The sequence below is a fragment of the Xiphias gladius genome, chromosome 18 (genome assembly GCF_016859285.1).
Source record: "Xiphias gladius isolate SHS-SW01 ecotype Sanya breed wild chromosome 18, ASM1685928v1, whole genome shotgun sequence".
NCBI lineage: Eukaryota > Metazoa > Chordata > Actinopteri > Istiophoriformes > Xiphiidae > Xiphias > Xiphias gladius.
The window spans coordinates 22,428,942-22,450,232 of NC_053417.1; the positions used below are offsets into that span (position 1 = coordinate 22,428,942).

The window sequence follows — 21,291 nt, forward strand, 5'->3', positions numbered from 1 at the left end:
GCCATGAAATTTGGTTCAGATGTTGATGTTCCCCTCAGGGTCAATTGCAATAAATTTGATGATCCCTTAACATTTCATCTAGCGTTACCAATAGGTCAGAATTTAAGTTTGTGCAATACTTTAGTTTATGATCAATGACATTCAAAAGTAATGGCATTCCCATCAGCCTCAGCTGTATTTTGAGCTTAGTGCTACTTAGCAAATGTTAGCATACTGACATGCTAAATGTTGAACATAGTAAACATTATAGCTACTAAACATCAGTATGCTAGCGTTATTATTGGAATTATGTTATGCTCAGTGGTGGAAAGTAACCAAGTACATTTACTCAAGTAGTATTTAAATTCAGTTTTGAGCTACTAGTACCTGAGTATTTCCATATTCTGCTGCTTTAGTCCTATACTTCAACTCCACTACAATTCGGAGGCAAATATTGTACTTTTTACTGAACTACTTTTATTTGATAAGTAACTTTGCCAATTCAGAGTAATAATACAAAATATAATCAACCAATAAATTAAGAGGTGTTATTATAGGTTAAGGTAAGATTTTGTTGATCCCCAGAGGGAATTCAAAAGCTCCACCTTTACCAGCTGCAACATCAAATTGATTTACACATTACTGCATCAGTTTGCAAAATGGGCCATCCTGCATAATTAGTAGTTTTATTTTTAGTTCTTTAAGTATATTTTTTCGCTAATACTTATTCACAAAGCAGCTTTGGCTTTAGACTATTAGTCTTATTACCTGATGTGTTTGAGAAAATGTTGTAGTTTACTGTCACCTCACCATAAAGTCAGAATCACAGTGCTTAAGCTTGTTAACAGTAATGTTTTGATTATACAGCGATGACTTTTTGTAGCACAGCGTCTTGCTCAACAGGAGTTTCTCTCCAGCCTCTCCTTGTAGTCTCCCTGATGCAGTGACGTCAAAGTGCAGATGATAGGTGCTCTGAGTCTGAACGGGCAGTTTGTGTGGTTGGACACTCCCTCCCACGCACCATCTGCTCTTACCCGGGCCCTGGGCACACGTGCCAGAGGAGACCCGCGAGCATAGAGACCTTCTTGTCGTCATTGAGCTGGCTCTATCCGCGCCTCTGCCTCTTCACTGTGCAATCTGGTGCATGGCACTGATCACTTCACACTGCCAGGCCTGCTTCGGACCAGTGTATGGGGAGAAAAGCCCATTCTGAGAGCCAAGAAGCTCAACATACCCCTTCTGCTTTTGTTCTCTGTGTGAGGCAAGTCAAGTTGTGTTTAAGACGTTCAGAGGGGATCAGGGCCAGAGGATACAGAGCATCAGCTACAGAGCTATGAGAGTCTTAATGGTTTATATCACAAGTGCGCTGATACTACTTGAAAATGTGACTAAAAAGATATCAGTAATGCATTTATACAAACTTTCCACCTTTAAGTAAGCTTTATTATTATACTTGTAAATACAAACCTAAATTACAAGTCTAATTTCATCTGTAGGTAGCGATGCCACCTCATTTTAAACATACCCACCCCCCCACCAAGCTATTGTTTAGCCAAGTCAGTGCTGGCCTGTATATGCAGCCCTCGGTAGATGCCTGAAAGCCTACACAGATCAGGACTCTGTCAACAGCAGTGAGATGGCTTTTTGTCTAACATAAATACAGCTTCTCGTGCCTCTTTGGCACTGTTTTTAGAAAGATAACTGTTCCTTCCCCTAGGAATTTCTCAGCTGAATGGCAATGACCTTTTCCTACTTTGAGGATATGCATGTGAATGGCTGAGTTCAAGCAAAAAATCTGTTTCATTAAAAAAGTTTTAATTGGTATTTTGGAAAAATGGAGGAAATTAAAAATACAGGGTGTGTGTGGAGGGAGTTTAAAATGTATTGCTTACATTTGAATGTAGGATATTTCCATCCTTTATCTGGACTCATGTGATTTGAGATCTGCCACATGTAAAATTCATATGAGAGAAACAAACACTGCTTTCATACTCTCTTCCCCGGTTCTCTCCAGTCAACAATAAAGCCCACATTTTGATGTCATCAAAACCAACAGGAATGCAAATTGTACAGAATATGGGTTGTTTTGTCCTTTCATGTGGCCCAACCCACCGAACTAAACTGATTTCTCAGCTCACACTGGACCAGGTCAAAGCAAACATTATTCAGCTATGAGAAAGAAAAATCAGGCACAAGAAAAATATGCCCTGTGTTTCTCAGTAAAAATCACATGAAATGCCCTGTGATTCTTGGAAGTTCAGTTTGTTTATTGTGTGGACGAACTTTGTCACCGTGTTTGATGGAGATGGATTGTTCAGAATCACGAGAGCCTGGTCAGAACAGTGAAGTGTGGTGGGTGAGGTGTAGGTGGTGTGTGGTGCTCATTCACTATTCATGAGATGGGTGGGGAGAGAGAAACTGGCAGTGCCAGAAAGAAACTCTTACTGAAGTGTATCAACTCCTCTAGGGTTCTTGACCTGATATTTGAAGGTCTGAAGCATTAATTAATATACAACACAAACAAGAATTATTTCCTGGAGAGAAGTCATTGGAACTATCGATGCACAGCGGAAACCACAGAGATGGGGAGGAGACAGCCCTGATTTGACTTTACATGACAGAGGTAATTACTTTTTGTTTTGATCACACTAATATGACTCATGGTTCATTGCATATGAACCGTGAGATAGCAGTGGCTTGATGAAAAGATTTTGAAGAGAGACATAGATCGAAATACTTTTCAGACTCTTTCTGTACATACACTTCGTGACAATTTGTGGTGAAAGGTAGCTGAGTACAACTATTCAAATGCTGTACTTAAGTACAATTTTGAGATTCTTCTACTTCAGCATACTCACTTTATAATTGTACTACAATACATTTCAGAGGGAAATATATTACATTTCAATTCCACTACATTTACTTGAGAGCTATAGTTACTTTTGAGATTACAGTTTTTCATTAAAAAAAAAAGACATTATAAAATGCAATGCATTGTTATATATTAAATAAGTGATTCCCAACCTTCTTGGGGCTTCTTATCAGATGTTCCAAATATTAGAGCTGTTAGCAGTTCCAACAAAGACTGAGTTCCACTCAACTTCTCACATGGTTTCATTTAAACATCTGACGGACACTCAAAGAGATCAAACTATCCAATATTTTGCCTTTAATTAAGCTTAAGCTATACCTAAGTTTTACGTAAGTAGAAGATCTGCATACTTTTGTCACCACGGTGAAATCTTTACTGCTGGAATACGGATGACTTGTGAACCCTCAGTAAAATCTAAGGTTTCTCAGTCAGTAATTTGTCCTAGATCTTAACTGCATGAAGTGAATGCCTTTTAGATGTCTTCTTTTTCTCTTCATTTATTTTAAGAGCAGGAGAACAGGTGACCAAAAGCATTACTGGATTAAATGAACTATAAAAATGGGGACACTGGTTAAACCAGCGCTGCTGCTACTCTTATGGCAGAGTGTTTGGGCTTTGGACATCCCTCTGGAAAGTGAGTCAGTAACTTCACTCTATGTTGCAAGTTGCGATATGTGTTGTTTAATCAAATATGTTTCTAATATGCTAACCCGATTTATTTCTCTGTCTGCAGTCAGACAACCCCCAACCATTATAAAGCAGTCAATGAAAGAGCATATTGTTGACCCTAAAGACACCATGGTCATAGAGTGTGAAGCCAAAGGAAACCCCCATCCCATGTAAGACCTGATGCAGTCCACCGAACAGTTTTGTTAAAGCTGACATCATTATCTGCAAACTACTTCACTGATTTTTCTGTCTTGCTTCACACTGTTTGCTCAATCATGAAGCTTCTCGTGGAGGCGTAATGGGAAGTATTTCAATGTGGCGCGTGACCCTCAGGCATCGATGCGCAGGCGCTCAGGGACGCTGGACATCTATGCCAGGAACAATCCAGAACAGTATGAGGCAGAGTATCAGTGCATTGCCTCCAATGAATATGGGTCTGCATATTCCAACAAGATCATACTACGACTCTACAGTAAGTTCAGTACAGGGACTATTCCAGAATCACCCATTTTTTTTATACACAACTGACAGCAGATTTACAGTGACCTCAGTGTGGCCAGTGACTGAGTCCATATGTGCATTACACTATGAAATGTTACTAACAAAATGTTTCTATCAGTATTTCCAACATTTAAGATCTCATTGAACAAAGCAGCAATAATTATATTCAAAATATTTTCTATATAATTGACTCGCAATGATCTGCAATGCATAGATATCAACATATGTGATTAATGATCATTTTTTGCTTCTTTCTTACAGTACTTTCATTTGACTTTCTATGGGAATCCAGCTTCATTAGTCTTTACTGTAAAGTGAATATTATCTTAAGATGCAAGTGTAACCATACCAATAACCCTGAAAGATGGGGACAGTAGATGATAGGTTATTCTGTAATTTTAGTACTGTCAACAATTCCCATGTAAAGACGAAAACTAACAATGTGTTAGTCCCAAACCCAAATCTGACCTGACGAAGATCTGACTGGCATCGAAATGTGCCTAATTAAATAAACAATTTTGTGGTTTTGAGTCAGGATGTAGGCATTACTCTTTTCATCAGTAGTGATTTCCAGTATAGCCTTGCAACTACATACATGTGATTTTTGTACAACTCAGTCCTACTGAAGAAAAAAATTATACTCATTGACTGCAATGTGGCTGATGGCCTTGCCGGGTGCAATGCCAATTACCTTAAAGTGGATCACCTGTGTGCTTGTTATTTAAGAGCCTTCTATACTTCCTGCTTGTGACACTGATGAAGGCTGGGTGGCTGAAAATAATTGTCTTCTGTAAATAAAGTGACTTCTGGTCTCTGTTACCATCTACTCCCATCTTTAATCTTTAAAAACAGGTCATAACTATAGACTTTCATTCAAAATAAAAAAGCTAAATAATTCCATAAAACAGCTAAGAACTGCAGTTTTTGGTAACATTACTCCAGTGAGTATTTACAGCAGCAGCACAATTCCGTGTTAATCGCTGTTTCAGTAATGTGGGGATCCTGAAATGCTTTGCACAGACAGAATCAGGAGACTTAGAGCTTTCAAACAATGTATTATATGTAAGTCCGGTGCAGACCAAAACACACTTAACAAAACTACCAAGGCCAAAGCCTCCCATGGCTGGGATGGTATATTTTAAAAGGTTAAGGTAATACACTTAGTTGATTAGCCTTTTTGCAACCAAAATAGTAAACAGAATGGGGATCTACATTAATCAGTTTTAGCTATACACAAAATTAACTAGCACTGTCATCAAACAGCAAACCTCAACATGGCTGCTCAGTGGAGACCTGTATTCCTCTGTGTTTGTGCAGGAGCTCCTGTGTGGCCGAGGGAGATCCTGGAGCCTGTGGTGGTCAGTGCTGGCTTGCCTCTGGTCTTGTCCTGTGACCCTCCGCCTGGCCCGCCTAAACCTGAAACCTACTGGATGTCCAGCTGTAAGTGTCTCTTCAGAGTTAAAGTTTCTGGTACACAAAGGTTAACTGGATCATTGAAGTCTAGGGTCAAAACACAGATAAGCTTCAACAGGAAGCCTTTTGTTGATCTACTAACCAAACAAGCTTTCAAGAATTCTAGCTGTTGAAATGTATCTCCTATGTACTGACTTTACTTTTAAAACCTTGTTTCACCTCAGGCTCATATGCGAGACCTTTCAACTGGCCCATTCAGACAGCTTTCCCCACCATGCAGCCTGTGCGGCAGGACCGTAGGGTTTCCATGGGAGTCGATGGAGATCTGTACTTCTCTAACGTCCTGTTTAACGACTCTTCTGCTGATTACTGCTGTAATGCCCGTTTCCCGTACAAGAACGTCATACAGCAGAAGATGCCCGTGGTTGTTAAAGTGCTTACAAGTGAGTATGATTGCGTATTCACAGTTCCTATAGTCTAGTTTTTTTTCCCATTATCTCATCTTTTTGGTTATGTTCTCTAGACACGTTTTCGAGTGTTTACACATATAACCTTAATGCTGTGTGGGTAAATTTCAGACATGGGTTTAACCTACAGGAACAGCACACTGCCAGATGCCCTCAGTGTAAAGGAACAACATAATTCAAGCCGGAGATTCAGATGAGGTTGGGACCATATAGTGAGGGTCTATGTTCAGAGAGTCAACCTCAGTTATAGAAGGGGTCTTTGGCCTGTGGTGGGTCAGGTGAAATTGCTTCTCTTCTTACTCTGTAGTAGTGAATGCCACATTAGAAGATATTCCATTCTTTTTAAAAATCCATACAGGAGTTTCATATGTAAATGTTGCCAAAAACAGACTGAAACTATTTAGTTCAATGTTTTTTCGCTGTTTACATTTTCATAATGCATATCTGATTTCTGCCAATAAAAATGTGATTGAAAACTCAATTGGAACTGTGTAAATGTAGCGTTGGATACATGCTATTGCATCACAAAAGCTTAATTTGGACTAACCATTATATAGATAGCAGGTTAGATAGCAGGTTACACAATGTATTGTCAATATGTACTTTTGCACATTTAAACTTTTAAACTAACATTAACAGTAACACATTTTTCTTGTCTTTCTTCCTACAACTACCTGAGGTTTTTGTGATGACTATACTAACAGACTGGACTTTTTGTTTTATTTCAGACCACAACCTAAATAACCAGACTTACCAATTGCGTCGAGTGTGTGCTCTGGGTCAGCTGCCCTCTGTTTTTCTGGGTTAAGTGGCACTGTTGTCAGCCAGGTTTTGTGAATGTTTGAGGTATGTGTGACTGGTGTGTGGTTGATTTCCTCCCCAGCTCGAACAGTGGCCGAGGCTGCCCCCACCTGGCTGTCTCCAAAAGGCTCATCCAGCTCCATACTGGTCCTGCAAGGGGAGGAACTGCTCCTGGAGTGTATCGCTGCAGGAATGTGAGTGTAAACATTGTAGACCTTTTTTATTATATATTTTACTGTATATTCAATGCTATTTTTAATATTCTCTCACAAAGAGTTTTGCATCTGTGTGTTTTTTGTTCAGTACAATTTTCACTTTGATTTCATTTAAGTCATCCTGTGTAAAGCCTTGTTTTTCATCATCAAGGCCAACTCCTCATATTACCTGGACCAAGGATGGTGAGGACCTGGCGGTGACGCCACGCATGAAAGTAAAAAACTTCAACAAGATGATTCAAATCCCTAAGGTGTCTTTTGATGATGCCGGTGAATACGTGTGCACTGCTACCAATAAGATCGGCTACACTGAGCACACAATAACCGTCAAGGTCAAAGGTGAGACACACCTTCAAAAGCATTCAGTACTTTATTTTCTCACTGCACAATAACGTTCAGACAACTAACATACTTGTATTTAAAAGCGGCTCCATTCTGGTTGGAGAAGCCCAAGGATTTGGTCTTGGCTCCTGAAGAAAATGGTCGTTTGGTATGTCGTTCTGATGGGGCTCCTCGTCCCACAGTGAGCTGGTTCATCAACGGGGAACCAATTGAAAGTAAGTTTTCGGATATTATGTCCACAAGCCGTAGAAATAATTCTGAATGGTATTAAAACTGCTGTATTTTCACTTCCTTGTGTGTTTTTCCAGGTGCTACACCACAGGCTAACAGGCAGGTGTCAGGAGAAACGCTGAGCTTCCGCAGTGTGACCGCTGCAAACAATGCCGTCTACCAGTGCAATGCTTCAAATCAGTATGGATACCTATTGGCCAATGCTTTTGTCAACGTGCTACGTAAGTTACCACTCTGTCATTCGTGACATTTACACTGTGTGCCATTTTTTTCAAGAACATGACCCAGCCAGAGTTGTAGAAGATTTTCAGTGGTTTGCCAAGAGGATCACCAATTTAAAGAAAGAAAAAAAAAAAAGCACTATGTATTATTTGGGTCTATTTTAAGCATTCTGCAAGTTTTATTCTACACTGAGATAAATTTTCAGTGTCATGGCATGTATCAAAGTTGCTTCACTGTTGTACAGTAATAACTAGAATTACTGCCTCGCGGTTGTAGGCCTCCACCAACCAGTTCAAGTTGCTTTTGTTCCTGAGTTATGGTGTTGAATCATTTTCGGAAAAGTGTTTTTGCAGAACATTATGATGTCACAGTGGAGTTCACCTTTTGGATATAAAATATCATCATTTAATCATTTTATCCTATTAGACATCTGTTTGAAATTTTGTCATAATTAGCGCATGAATTCTTTAGTTTTGGCCAAAAACATGTTTTGTGAGGTCACACCAACCTTGACCTTTCACCCTTGACCACCAAAATCTAGTATATATATATATGATATTAAATCATCTATAGAAACAGATTTTCTCCATGATGGAAAACAAGTGGAGACAATAAGAGTTATTAAAGTTATTTAGTATATCACATTTCCAGCAGTATATTACAATTATTAATGATATAATTCATTTTTAGAGTTCCAGGGATTAGTCAATTAATTGATTAGTCCAATGAAAGAAAATGTATTGGCAATTATTTTGACCGTTGATTAATCATTTCAGTCAATTTTTAAGCAAATATGCCAAACACGTGCTGGTTTTAGCTACAAAGTGTAAAGACTTTCGTCATTTACAGTACAAAAGTAAATCTTTAAGTTCTGGATGTATGGACAGCAAAACAAAACAAAACAAAAAAACAACAGATGAGAAAATAGTTAAGACTTTGAGAAATTAAATATGACTTTTTAATACATTCTTCTTTTTTGTAGTTAAAAAGTATAAAAACCACTTGTGTGAAAAATTAGATTACATATAAAATACATTAAACTATAGCTAATCCCCTGTTTAAAGCAGGTATTACCAATATTTTTATATCAACAATCAATCTAATGACTACGTGTAATGTGAAGGTGTAACTCGGCAGTAACAAACCCACAGATATTTATCCCCTGACTCTGCAGTTCCCCTCAGCTCAAGTGAGCTTTTTAGCATCTTTTAGCTAAGTTATTGAGGGTTCAAGGAAATTAAGAAAAAAAAAATCATTCCTCAATGATTTTTTCTCTCATACAAAACACAGAGGGAGAGGCTTTATAAATAAATTTCTGAATTAAAAGTACAGTAGTAAAGATAGGTTAATGGGAAGAGGGTATACCAAGAACTTCAATTTAAGGGTTCATAATAAAATTAATTATTCGTTGATGATGTTGCAGTTGTTATCTTTTCCTGTAGATGCAACACCACGTATTCTCGGGCCGAAGAATGAACTCATCAAGGTGATAGAGGGCAGTCGTACCTTCTTGGACTGCCGCTATTTTGGTTCTCCAGTGCCCGAATTGCGATGGTAAGAACAAGCTGTTTGACCCCTCAAACTATAGTGTGAGTTCAGACATCAGCTCACAGTATGTGTCTGTCTATGATTATGCGTCGGCTCACACAGGTCCAAATATGGACAGGGAAATCTGGAAGGAAATCGTTTTAAGACCCACAGTAATGGAACTCTGGAGATCAAACATATACGAATAGAGGACCAGGGAACTTACTCGTGTGTAGTCAGCAACATCGCAGGAAGAGATGAGAGTCAAGTACGAATAGAGGTCAAAGGTGAGGGTCTCACTGTTTCATACTGAAACTCTTTTTGAGTTTGCCGTGAAATTTCACACAAATGCGTTTCCATTCTTCTCAGAGCCCACGCTAATTGTCACAAGACCACAGAGTATAAAAGTCATCCGTGGAAGCGATGTGCGATTCGATTGTGGTGTAAAAGCAGATGCCACTACTTCTGTCACAACCACCTGGATGAAAGAAAAAAAGCTGGTCACTTTTGGCTGGAGGTAGGTAAATATGTATACATATATGTACATATATATATATATATATACATATTTGTTTCAGTGTAACCAAATCTCACCTGTGCTACCCACTTGTATGTGATACTTAGAATCTCTCTGGATGAATCAAATCTGGTCATCACCAATGTAAACAGAGGTGATGAGGGCAATTATACCTGTGTCATCAAGAGCGAACTGGACCAGAAATCTGCCTCAGCACGCCTAATGGTGATGGGTATGACACATTTTAAATAAATGATATTTCATCCACAATACTGTGTGTTAGGCTTTTCAATTGTTCATGTATTTTTGTGCGTAGACCGTCCGGATCCTCCCGCTAACTTGGAATTGTCGGATCCATATGAACGTAGTGTTAGACTCAGTTGGGTTCCAGGAGACAGCAACCACAACCCCATTACAGGTAAGAGAAATGTAAGTAAGTAAACTCACAGAAATAAAAACATTTTACGAGTAATATTGTTTTGGGTATTCAACAAGCCCCCATTTTGGGCTGTATCTTTTGAGAATCTATTTATTACTCTGTTACAGAGTACTTAGTGCAGTATGATGATGATGACTGGTTGCCAGGGAAGTGGAGAAACCTATCAACATACCCAGGGAACCTCAACTCTGTCATTCTGCATCTTTCACCTTTCACCTACTACGAGTTCAGGGTCATCGCTATAAATGAAATCGGACCAAGTCGCCCCAGTCGTCCATCGATGCGCTTCCAGACCAGCGGTGCACGTGAGTTTGATGCTCCTGAAATACACATCTGTTGTCAGAGACAACAAATTATAAGCTAGCAAATATAAATGAAGGAACAACTCAACATTTTGGGAAGTACGTTAAAGTTGTTTTCCTACCGTGAGTTAGATGAGAACATTGATACCACTCTCATCACTGGGTGTTACGAATCTACAGCCAGGAGATGGTTAGCTTAGCTTAGCACAAAGACTGGAAGCAGGGGGAAAACAGCTAACTTGGCTCTGTCCACAGGTAACAAAAATCCCCCTTACTGCACTTCTAAAGCTCACTAATTAAAACTTAAAACACTGTATCTCATTTGTTTAACCCATACTTAAAAAAAAAAAGTAAAAACAACATGTTGTGGTTGTACAAGAAAAAATAATCCCCTGTAAAAACCCTAACCCGTTTTTACATTTCCGCTTTTGTACGCAGTAAACGAACGATGATGTTGCGGTTGTTATCTTTCAACTGAAGGCGGCTGCAGTAAAGCCGTGATTCCTAAATGGTTTGTCATGAAATGATAAGGGAACAGGTCACCCCTGGCCATGAAACTGATTGTCAGTCAACTGTCCAACTGTTACTTTTAAGCCTCTGAAAATGAGGGACTGTGTATAAAAATGGCTGCAATTCCTAAACGGTTTATGCAATATTTTTGTTAAACCCCTGGAATTAAAGCTAAAAGTCTACACTACAATCACATCTTGATGGCTTTGTTTCAAATCCATCTTGGTGGTTTACAGAGGCAAAATTAGGAGCGCTGATGACACTCCCTGACCGTAAGACATAAGGGGCCACGCTCCTACACTGTCCGCTTCACGTCAGAACGTTTGTTTTGGAACTCTGTCAGTGGTATTGTGCAGGGAAATGACTCTGGTGTGCAGTCCAGAACAATGAGACATGTTTAGTGCAATGTTTGACAGAAGAAGCATTTTTGCACATGAAGGGTTTTTAGGATTATAACAGGCTTAGGCATATTTGCAGACCAGCCTCCCTCCTGCCAAAAGCAAAGTTTGCCATACCACACGAGACATGTGTGTGGTTTAACTGATGTCTCCACGTGCCAGTTACTCATTCTGAAATTTTAGCTGGTAGAGAGTAAACCTAATTTTAACCACATATTTAATGAGATTTTGAATGAAATATGGGTGATATGAAATCAACAATAGCTTCCAAATTGCTGCAGCCAAATGGGAATTAAATGTTTGAAATTATATAAAAAGCATGACTTGATGCTGTAGCCGTCTGATAACATAAATCATCTGCGTCTGCAAGGTGCTGGCAATGATATCATATAGTTTGCAGACACTGTAATTTACTGCTGCATGCTCGAGTGCAGGCTTGGAGAGAGCCTAAAACCATCTTTGTATCTCTAGTAGCCCTTTGCAGCCCCGCGTTGCCTATCAAATTCACCATCTTGCAGCCGGCCACTGGCGACGCCCCGCGGATGCTGTGGGCAAGCTGTTTAGAGGAGCACCACCCCCCCACCCCCCAACCCCATTACTTGCTCAATGCGTGTCACAGTCTCCGCAGCAGGTGGAGTGGTGAGAGCTCAGCAAGGAGCCATGCATAGAGCTCTTTCCACTCAAAAAATAAAATAATGGATTTGTTGGTCACACACTTTTGGCAGGGCAGGCGCAAACCGCAGGGAGATGGGGGAGTTAGGCACCATAATTAATTTTATCATTTCAAGCAATTATATATATGATCTTTTATTGCCTATAATGGTATAATGGTGCCTATTGTGCTTGTCCTTAAATTTAAATAATTCATCTTTATGATTATTAGGATTGATGATCATCAGGCTGATTTGGTGCCCCCTACGGCACTTGGTGCCCTACACACAGCACGTGATGCACGTGTACGTAGCGGCGGCACTGGTGATATATATATAATGTTGATTAGTGAGCTTTACAGGTGATGGTAGGTTCATTTGTTTACCTTATGACAGACAGGCTAGCTGTTTCTCCCCGTTTCTAGTCTTTATGCTATGTTACGCTAAGCGAAGGTCTCCTGGCCGAGTGTCATATTTATGATACAGACATGAGAGTGGTATTGATCTGTTCATCTAACTATTGGCAAGAATAAGCACATTTACCAAAATCACAAACTACTCCTCTCAGTCCATTGATCTTACCATTGCATTGTTTTTTGCTGCACAGCCCCAGATGTCATCCCAAAGAACATAAAGGGTGTGGGTACCTGGAGGAATAACATGGAGATCAGCTGGGAGGTAATAAGCGACTGAATCCATCAAAAAGCTTAATACTTTCATATTTATCTTGAATATTTTTTCTGTTGAATGTCTTGATTTCTACCACAGTAAAAGCAAACAGAGCTGGTTGCTGTGAACCATTCTTTCAGCCTCTGACCTACAGAGAGTGGAACGGGCCTCACCTGAAGTATCTGGTGTGGTGGAGGAGGAGAGATTCCCGAGAGGAGTGGAAGAATGCTACCACCAAATGGCTGAAGTACTACATCTATGACGCGGATACCTTCACTCCTTATGAGATCAAAGTCCAGGCTGTCAATGACTTTGGGCTGGGCCCGGAGTCTCCTGTTGTCATTGGTTACTCTGGGGAAAGCCGTAAGTACCTAAAGCCATTGCATTATAATATAAAATAGAAATGAGACACAAACATGAAGTGCATTAGTAAGGTCCACTTCCGCTTGCCTGCTCAAATCTTCAGGTGAGGTGTGCTCTACTGCTCACGACATTTTGATAAACTTAAGGTAGAAAACAAGTCTAATAAAGCAGGAGCACTAGAATCACAGGTACAGGAATGCCGGGTGGACTTCATTCCTTAAGTTGACATTTCAGCGACAATTTCTCCGGAGCTTGAAGGTAGAGCTTTTTCTGCACACCTAACTGCATATCCAGAGAGGGTTGTGTGACAGAGTTCCCTCTGGAGCCACAAAAGCCTTTAAACTACTTTGTTTCACATATGCAGTGGTACTCCCGAACACCTGAAAACAGAATTTGATGTGTAAAATTGGTGGCGTTCCCCTTTAATATCTAATTCAACTACTTTTCAGATTTTTACATTGTATTCTCAAACAGATTTCTGCTTCATTTTCCTATAATGTAGCTCAGGTGAACCCTGTTAATGTTTATCTCTTCATGTTTAGGTTAAAATTATCCCTCCCTCCTGTGATGGGTTTTTTTCCTATCATCGTGTGGCTTTTTCTGCATATCTAATTGCATATCCAAAAGGGGGGGTTGTTTACCTTAGAGAATTTTGAATGTATACTGTTGCAGAATTGAATGATTTTAAGAGGGGTTACTAAATATTTTGGTTGGATCGTTTTTATTGATTGAACTATAGTATATATTTTATACAGAAAATTTCAAACATACAGTTAACCTGGAGGATGTGTTTTCACGCTCTGGGTAAGGCACACTGTTGCCAAAACATCAGCTCATGGAATGAGGTATGAGCTGCATATTTTGCTTCCTGCCTTGCATAGAAGTATCTTATGTTATGTTTCTCCATCAATTTTTTGGGGTCTTTTTTCTGCAATTTGTCACCCATCTCTGTGTTATTCTCTAATTTTAAATAAGAGGCTGTTCTGTCACCTTGAGTAGGTTATTGCTTCTTCAGTTGGTTCTTTGTTATAAGTCAGTCAGTTGGTCAGCAGCAAACGCGTGTCGACACTGTACTGTTTACAGTTCTGATGTAATCTGAATCTTAATCCACAGGGAATCACGAATGGTTTCAGTTGACTAAACCAGTCAGTGTGTTCTGAACACACGTCCTCTTGTTTTTGGTGTATTTTTCTGCAGCTTGAGGACGAGTTTTCCTTGTCATCACCTCTCCTTGTGTTCACTGATAGCAAACTCCTGTGTGATCTCTGTTTTCCTGCAGGTCCCTTAACTGCACCCCTGAACCTGAGAGTGTCCGACATCGAGAGCACTCAGGTGACTTTGCACTGGGATCCGGTGACACGCAGCTCTATTATGGGAGCACTGAAGGAATACAAGGTGTGTCTGTTGTGAATTCAATATGGGATCATGCTCTAAAGTTATAGCTTACATGTATGTTGATAGACAACAATAGAAACAGGACATACTGTACTTCATGGGGAGATTCCACTCCTGATCCCGAACTGACAATCAAAGGAATTTAGCGAGCGAGAGTTTTGCTTCCTGCAATAGTGTAGAAAGTAGTAATAAGTGTTCAGTGTCTTGGTGTATGGTGGCAGTATGGTTCGGGTAAGTTCACATTTTTTGAAAATGTTACCAGACTAAGTGTTAATGTACACCTGGTAGACGGGTGCATTGGAAACCATTATAGATACATTTCAATCATGGGCCTTCATCAGGCATCAAGTTCACAATGAGAAACACATTCATACTAAAGCTACAGGCTGCAACGACCAATTAAAAGTCTAGCAAAATCTCAAACACCCGAGACAATTATCACACCAGCAACCGATAAAAACATCCTTAAAAAGAGACCCACAACAAACACATTAATAAACTGTGTGACAAATCTGTTGTAACGAATGAAAATATAAAAATGGCCTTATACAGTATATTGTTTTTTTAGGCTTTTTACTTGATATTTTCTTTAACACTTGTTTCTACTATTTTACATTTGTCTTCATTACTAGTGCATTAAATTACTGGCCAGATGTGTAGCATTTGACTATTACGACTTATATACAGTATTCCCTTGTACTATCAGACTGTTTATTTCATATTTCCTTAATGGCAATTGATTCTACTGTCCTTGTCTATATTCTTAGACTTCTTAATATGATTGTTTTTCTTTAGGGTTAGGGAGATATTCACAGTTTGAATGTGAATCTTGCAGTAGTTGCCCTCCACTAATCCCTATTTAAACTTTTCTTGTTTATACAAACACTTATTTTGCCCTTTTTATTTCTTTCTCGTTTGAATTGTGTGGAGTTTTACATATGTCATTTGTCTAATTTTAGGGCTATTTTATCAGTTATTGATAAAATTATTTGATATTTGGCTCAGGGGTTTGAGATTTAGCTGCCCTTTTGACTGGTTGTTACAGACAGTGGTTTTAGTATAAAGATAGCATTGGGAATTTGATGCCTGACAAAGGTCCAACGATCCAAATACTTGTTGGGACTGCAGCAGAATTAAAAATACTGGATGTGATGCTTCTCATCTCTCAGGTGTACTACTGGAGGGACAGCAGCCAGCTGAGGTGGTTGAGAGTCAACAGAGCAATGCAGTCTAAAGCATTTACAGACAATGTTCCAGAGCCATCTGGGGTCCTCACTGGGCTCTTCCCTTACAGCAACTACAAGATGTATTTAGTGGTGGCAAACAATCGATACGAAGGGCCGCCCAGTAATAATGTACAGTTCTCAACAACTGAAGGAGGTAAGAAAAGTTGGTATTTTACCACCTAAGGAACAAGAACTTCAGAGAATATCAGTTTCCTCTTCCAAGCACAAGCAAATCATAAATAATGTTTTTTTCCTAAGCTTATGTTTATCATCTTTTGCTGTGTTTTTTATGTAGTACCATCTTCTCCCAGATCCTTCAGGATCCAACAGCGCCATCTGGACAGTATTTATGTCGACTGGGACCTGCCAGCAGAACCCAACGGTATCATCACTGGGTATTCCCTCAAGTACCAGACAGGTGAACCAACCCAAAACCTGAAACACTCTCAAATACCCCCGAGATTTTTGTCTTGATATACTTCAGTTTCAAAAGTCTAATACAGCCTTCTGCAGTTGTCCTCAGAGACGCAGCAAAGCATTAATAACCGAGAAGGAAATCGTTTATTTTCGCTGAAGCTGGCAAAGATTTTAACATGACACTGAAGTCCACATCCCCCTAGTGCATAATATCTTACTTCAATATGCACTCAAAGACCAGAGTACCAAAGAACTATGTTCTCCAGAGGGTAATGAACACTTGTGTAGGCACTTTCTGAGCAGGCGAGGTACTTAATAGCTCAGCTGTGTGCACTCTAGCGGCATTAAGAGTTCTCCTAACTCACTTAAATTTCTACTCCTGACACAGTGAATGCCACCAGGGGAGAGGAGTTGCGAGTCGAGGATTTTCCTCCAAATGTAACCAGCTTCTCCGTCCGCCGATTCGACCGCTACACTCGATACAGATTCTCCGTGGCGGCGCGAACTCAGGCCGGGATAGGAGAATGGCATACGGAGGAGTCACCCCACTACACCACTGAAAGTAATTTACAAAACGTTCAATGCATCAACACATTTTGTGGTCTACCTAATAAATACTTTGAAGTGTTGAATGATTTTGACTCTGATGATGTGTGTATTTATATGTGTGCGCACATGCTTGTGTGTACCTCAGCGTATGCTCAGGACCAGGTGGACATCTCCACTCAGGGCTGGTTCATTGGGATAATGTGTGCTGTGGCTCTCATCGTGGTCATTCTTCTTATAGTCTGCTTCATCAAGAGGAGCCGAGGGGGTAAATACCCAGGTACAGTGGTGATTCCTGGCTAGAGCTGCATTAGATTAGTCGACCAATAGATTAGTCAATTGACAGAAAATTAATCTGCAACTATTTTTATAATAGATTAATTGTTTAAGTCCATTTTTTTAATGGTTCCAGCTTCTGAAATGTGAAAATGCACTGCTTTTCCATGTCTTACTTTATAGTAGGACTTTGGGTTTTTCGACTGTTGGTCAGACAAAACAAGGTTTGAATCTTGGGTTCTACACCAAGCGATTAATTGAGAAAATAGGAGGAATATTAATCAGCAATGAAACTAATCACCAATATCACCACATTGTTTCTCTTATAACAAGGTAGCTTTTTTAAATTTCAGTACGGGAAAAGAAGGACATTTCATTGGAGCCGGTGGATGACAAAGACCAAGAGGGATCATTTGATTATCGGTAAGCAGTAGAGCAGGCACCTCGTGGAAAATAAACAAAAGAAAGAACACACAAAACACACACAACAAATATTACTGATTCTATCTGAAACAATTATTTACATCTTCGTATCATCAGTTTTTACTTTGTCTACCTATCGAACTGCTTCACAAAATCCTATTTGACGTTTCCAAAGTCTGTTAAATGATGTACTCGTGATGATATAATGGTATGGTAATAATACTCAACACTGAGTAAGACATTACAGTTCCCTTAACACCAGACAGTAGCCATGTGTTTACATCCATTTTATTTTGAAGCTGTGCATTAGAATTCTTTTTTGGTGAATTAAAGCTGCTCTGTGGAGTTAAAAAAAACAAACAGTATGTTTATATTTATTGTTGCTCATCAAAACATTTTGAGTTATTCTTGAGGCCTTACAAACATGTCCTCATAAAACATTGCAAACATTTTTAGTTTTTGTTTTTTTGGAATATTTTAAATTGTGCATTGTTAATATTCATGTTTGGCTTTGCCTTTATCACGTCACACGCCCGCATGTGCACAATACAAACAAAATGGGGATCCACTTGGTCCATAGCGCTACTAATGGTCAAAAGTTCCACAGGGTACCTTTAATGTTGATAGAAATTTAGCACGATGCTGAACAGGTACAAATAAATCCAATTGAGTATTTATGGCCTTATTCATGATAACTCAATGATCATACTTACATTAATTTCTGATTTTTTTTTGTGTGTGTATTTACTCTACCTTTTCTATTTAAACTCCCACTCCAAATCCCAACCCTGTTCTTTTCGCACTGAACCACTCAAGGTCTCTTGAAAGGTATGAAAAGACTAAATGTTGAAACATTGACACTACTGACATTTCAACTGTAGAATTCTGAACAGATGCTACAGATTGTTGGAGCTGTAAACAGCATATTTAGCAGATTAATGGTACTGCTAGAAGTATATTGTGAATGTATGATGAATGAAATGTGATCCATCCTCTCATGCAATGATCTCAAACAAAATGCTTTTGTATTTTAGGATAGCACGTATCTCCACTCTGCCCTACCCCCGGAGGTATGTACATGTATATTGTGAATGTATCGCTGCCAACTAACACTGATTGATAAGAAGGAATTAAATCATCATTGTACTTTTACACTTCTCTTCATAGTTCAACGGCTGAGTTTTAAACATCTTTTCTGTTTTATAGCGCTGACAAAATGTTTTTTGCATTATTTTGCAGGGAGGAGGAAAGAGGGCTTCAAAGAGGTCAGCCGTCTATGGAGGCAATGATGAAGCCGTCAGACAGTGACGACAGTCTGGTGGACTATGGAGAAGGAGGAGAGATACCATTCAACGAGGACGGGTCCTTCATTGGCCAGTACACAGGAACCAGGATAGATGTCAGGGAGTTGGACTTTGGTGGAAGTGTTGAGCTTCACTCTCCAATGAACACCATCTACTCCATGGCATAAAAGTCAAAATTGAAACGTCTTTTCTCACTTCAACTCAACTACTTGTCACGTAACTTTGCAGTGCTTGTACCCTGCACCTGGAGGAGCTTGTGGTGCTGGTGGTTGGTCTGCAGGAGGGGGACAGTTGGAGCTGTTATACCCTCTGTGTCCTTGCAGCCAACACAGCTTTCATGCATTTGAAGAAGAAAATGTTGGATAGTTGGGACACTGTTTGGAGGGATGATTCTTAATCATCTGATGAAAAGGAAGCGTTACATTTGGTTTTGTAAATAAAATTACTGTGTACACATTATGTACATGCCTACGCATTGGTTCAGTTATGGAGAGACACTGGCTGCACATCAGAAGAGACAGAAGTGGATCAGTTTATCATGTTGATAAAAGCAGTTGCAAGGACCCACTTAACTACTGTTATTACAGCTTTGAATTTACTCTGCTAATTTAAATAATGAGATTTATGTAACTTTTGTACGTTGATTGATTGAAATAAGAGTCATACTTTCAGCCTTGGGTGAGCCACAGTGTAATCTCAGAAGTTTGATTGTCTCCCTTTGGCAACATGTACCTTTTGATGTGTAAAAGTGTTTTCGGTGACAGATGAAGGACAATAAAATATTTTCAGGGACTGATGATTTATCGGCATGGATAGTTTGCAAAATATGTCCTGATGAGAGGCAATAGGTAAACAATTAGGGGAGTTATTGGCATAGACCAGTTGTAAAATCTGAAGTTGCTCATATTTCTCTTTGAACAAGTCTCCCCATTTCAGTTACAATGGAGATAGATTATTAATCTTTATGTAACAGTTTTTGTTTATTTGACTCCTAACATCAAATATCTATTACAGTCAAAGTAAATACAGTAAATAAAGAAGAAATATTTATTTCTACCATATTTGATATGATTGTGGATGTTGAATTTTTCTGCTCTGTTTCCTTATTTTAAGGGGGTAACCAGAAATGGTTTATTATTCTTTGAATATAAATCTTAGTTTGTTTTGAAACATTTACAAGTGTCTGGATTTAAGCCACCAGGGCAATTTAAACAACAGAAACAGGGGAAAGCAGCTGGCCGGGCTCTGTCCAAAGTGACAATTTGCCATTTTGTTTGTTCCTTTAACTGTTCCATGTTTGCATCAGTTGGTCTCTCCTATCTGCTGCCATACAAGATATCTCATAGTTACATCATCAGGGATCATACAGCTTAATGGAAAAGGATATCTTACCTAATAACCTTTCTGGTTTATCAGGCCTCTGTTATGGCAAATGCTAATTCTGCGGGAAGTCAAGACAAAACATGCAAGAAAATGGTGTTTGTCCAAATATATATTTGTTATATATCAAAATTCATGAGATTTGCAATCCATTTTTCAACATTCATTCAGGTATCCAGAAAATAATCCGTAACACTGCAACGCATGTCAGTGTTTCATCACTTAACCTAAATATTCCTTTCATAATCTACATTTAATATATTTGCATCTTGCTAGATTTTTCCACCACACATCCACCAGTGATCACTATGAGCCGGCCCGGCCCAGCCTGCACTACCACAACCACCGTTTCTGGAAGTGATTTCTGTGTTGGGAAGACCGACGCCCTCTACGTAAATGACAAAGACGGCAACTCCCTCTAACAGTGCGTCCACTGACACACATACCTCCAGAGATGTCAAGCTTATCTTGTTTTCAGTGAAAAATGCAAGTGCTGTGACTGGCCTTAAATAAACTTCTTCTTTATCAAACAAACTGTTATATTTTTTAAAATGTTTCATATAATGTAAATGATTACATATGAGGGATCCTTTTTTTGAAAGGAATGCTCCCAGTCTCGTAAAAAATAATTTGTTGACAAGGTTTTGTTATCATATTAGTCTACTTCCTACTAAACTGCGCTTTACGTATTCAGACACACCTTAGGCTTTTATGTGCCTGTCAGGCTGGTCTGTCTGAAGAAGTTCAGTCATCTGACCTCAATGCCACTGAACATCTCTGGGAACATTAGAAAATGGAAAAGGGAAAAAAATGCCATGGTATCAAAAGGCAATGTACAGAGCACTGTACATGTGATATCACACATTCACAAACTGTGAAGCGCTTGTATCATCGCTGTCAGACAGAAGCAAGCCATGATTAGAGCAAATACTGATTATAGGCCGACCAGTACTGTTTTTCTGAGGCAAATACTATTATTAAAATTTGAGAGTTTAAAATATCCATTAAGTACATATCAGCCAATAGTATATTTTTTTCTTTAACATAAATGTGTGACATAAACAGCCTTGATATGGATCCCATAAATGCCTGGTTTTCAAAGAATTGCGACCAAGATTCATACGATGCTGGACATTTTACAGTGGAAAAATCAACCTGTCAGAGCTCTGTGGTGGACAAACTACATCACGGTGATACTGTTTCTAAATGACCTCATATCTTGACTGGCATTTCTGGA

The 21,291-nt window shown here is 39.2% G+C and overlaps 1 protein-coding gene across 1 annotated transcript; it reads left to right on the forward strand.

The window, feature by feature from the left end:
• The first annotated feature begins 4,447 nt into the window (after nucleotides 1–4,447).
• Nucleotides 4,448–19,466, forward strand: nfascb (neurofascin homolog (chicken) b). The gene is made up of 24 exons (XM_040151882.1): nucleotides 4,448–4,962; nucleotides 5,339–5,461; nucleotides 5,659–5,877; nucleotides 6,785–6,896; nucleotides 7,069–7,256; nucleotides 7,343–7,474; nucleotides 7,568–7,711; nucleotides 9,155–9,266; nucleotides 9,363–9,526; nucleotides 9,609–9,756; nucleotides 9,864–9,988; nucleotides 10,073–10,174; nucleotides 10,303–10,500; nucleotides 12,663–12,733; nucleotides 12,865–13,087; nucleotides 14,367–14,482; nucleotides 15,652–15,862; nucleotides 16,004–16,126; nucleotides 16,514–16,687; nucleotides 16,820–16,951; nucleotides 17,301–17,370; nucleotides 18,187–18,198; nucleotides 18,405–18,440; nucleotides 18,610–19,466. The coding sequence occupies exons 2-24, from the start codon at nucleotides 5,452–5,454 to the stop codon at nucleotides 18,839–18,841; spliced, it is 3,054 nt and encodes a 1,017-aa protein (XP_040007816.1). The 5' UTR covers nucleotides 4,448–4,962; nucleotides 5,339–5,451; the 3' UTR covers nucleotides 18,842–19,466.
• The last annotated feature ends 1,825 nt before the right edge of the window (nucleotides 19,467–21,291 follow it).

Coding starts and splice junctions, on each gene's coding strand:
- nfascb (XM_040151882.1), top strand. Junction 6,897..7,068: donor GAGTGTATCGCTGCAGGAAT/GTGAGTGTAAAC, acceptor TTCATCATCAAG/GCCAACTCCTCATATTACCT. Junction 14,483..15,651: donor GAGCACTGAAGGAATACAAG/GTGTGTCTGTTG, acceptor CTCATCTCTCAG/GTGTACTACTGGAGGGACAG.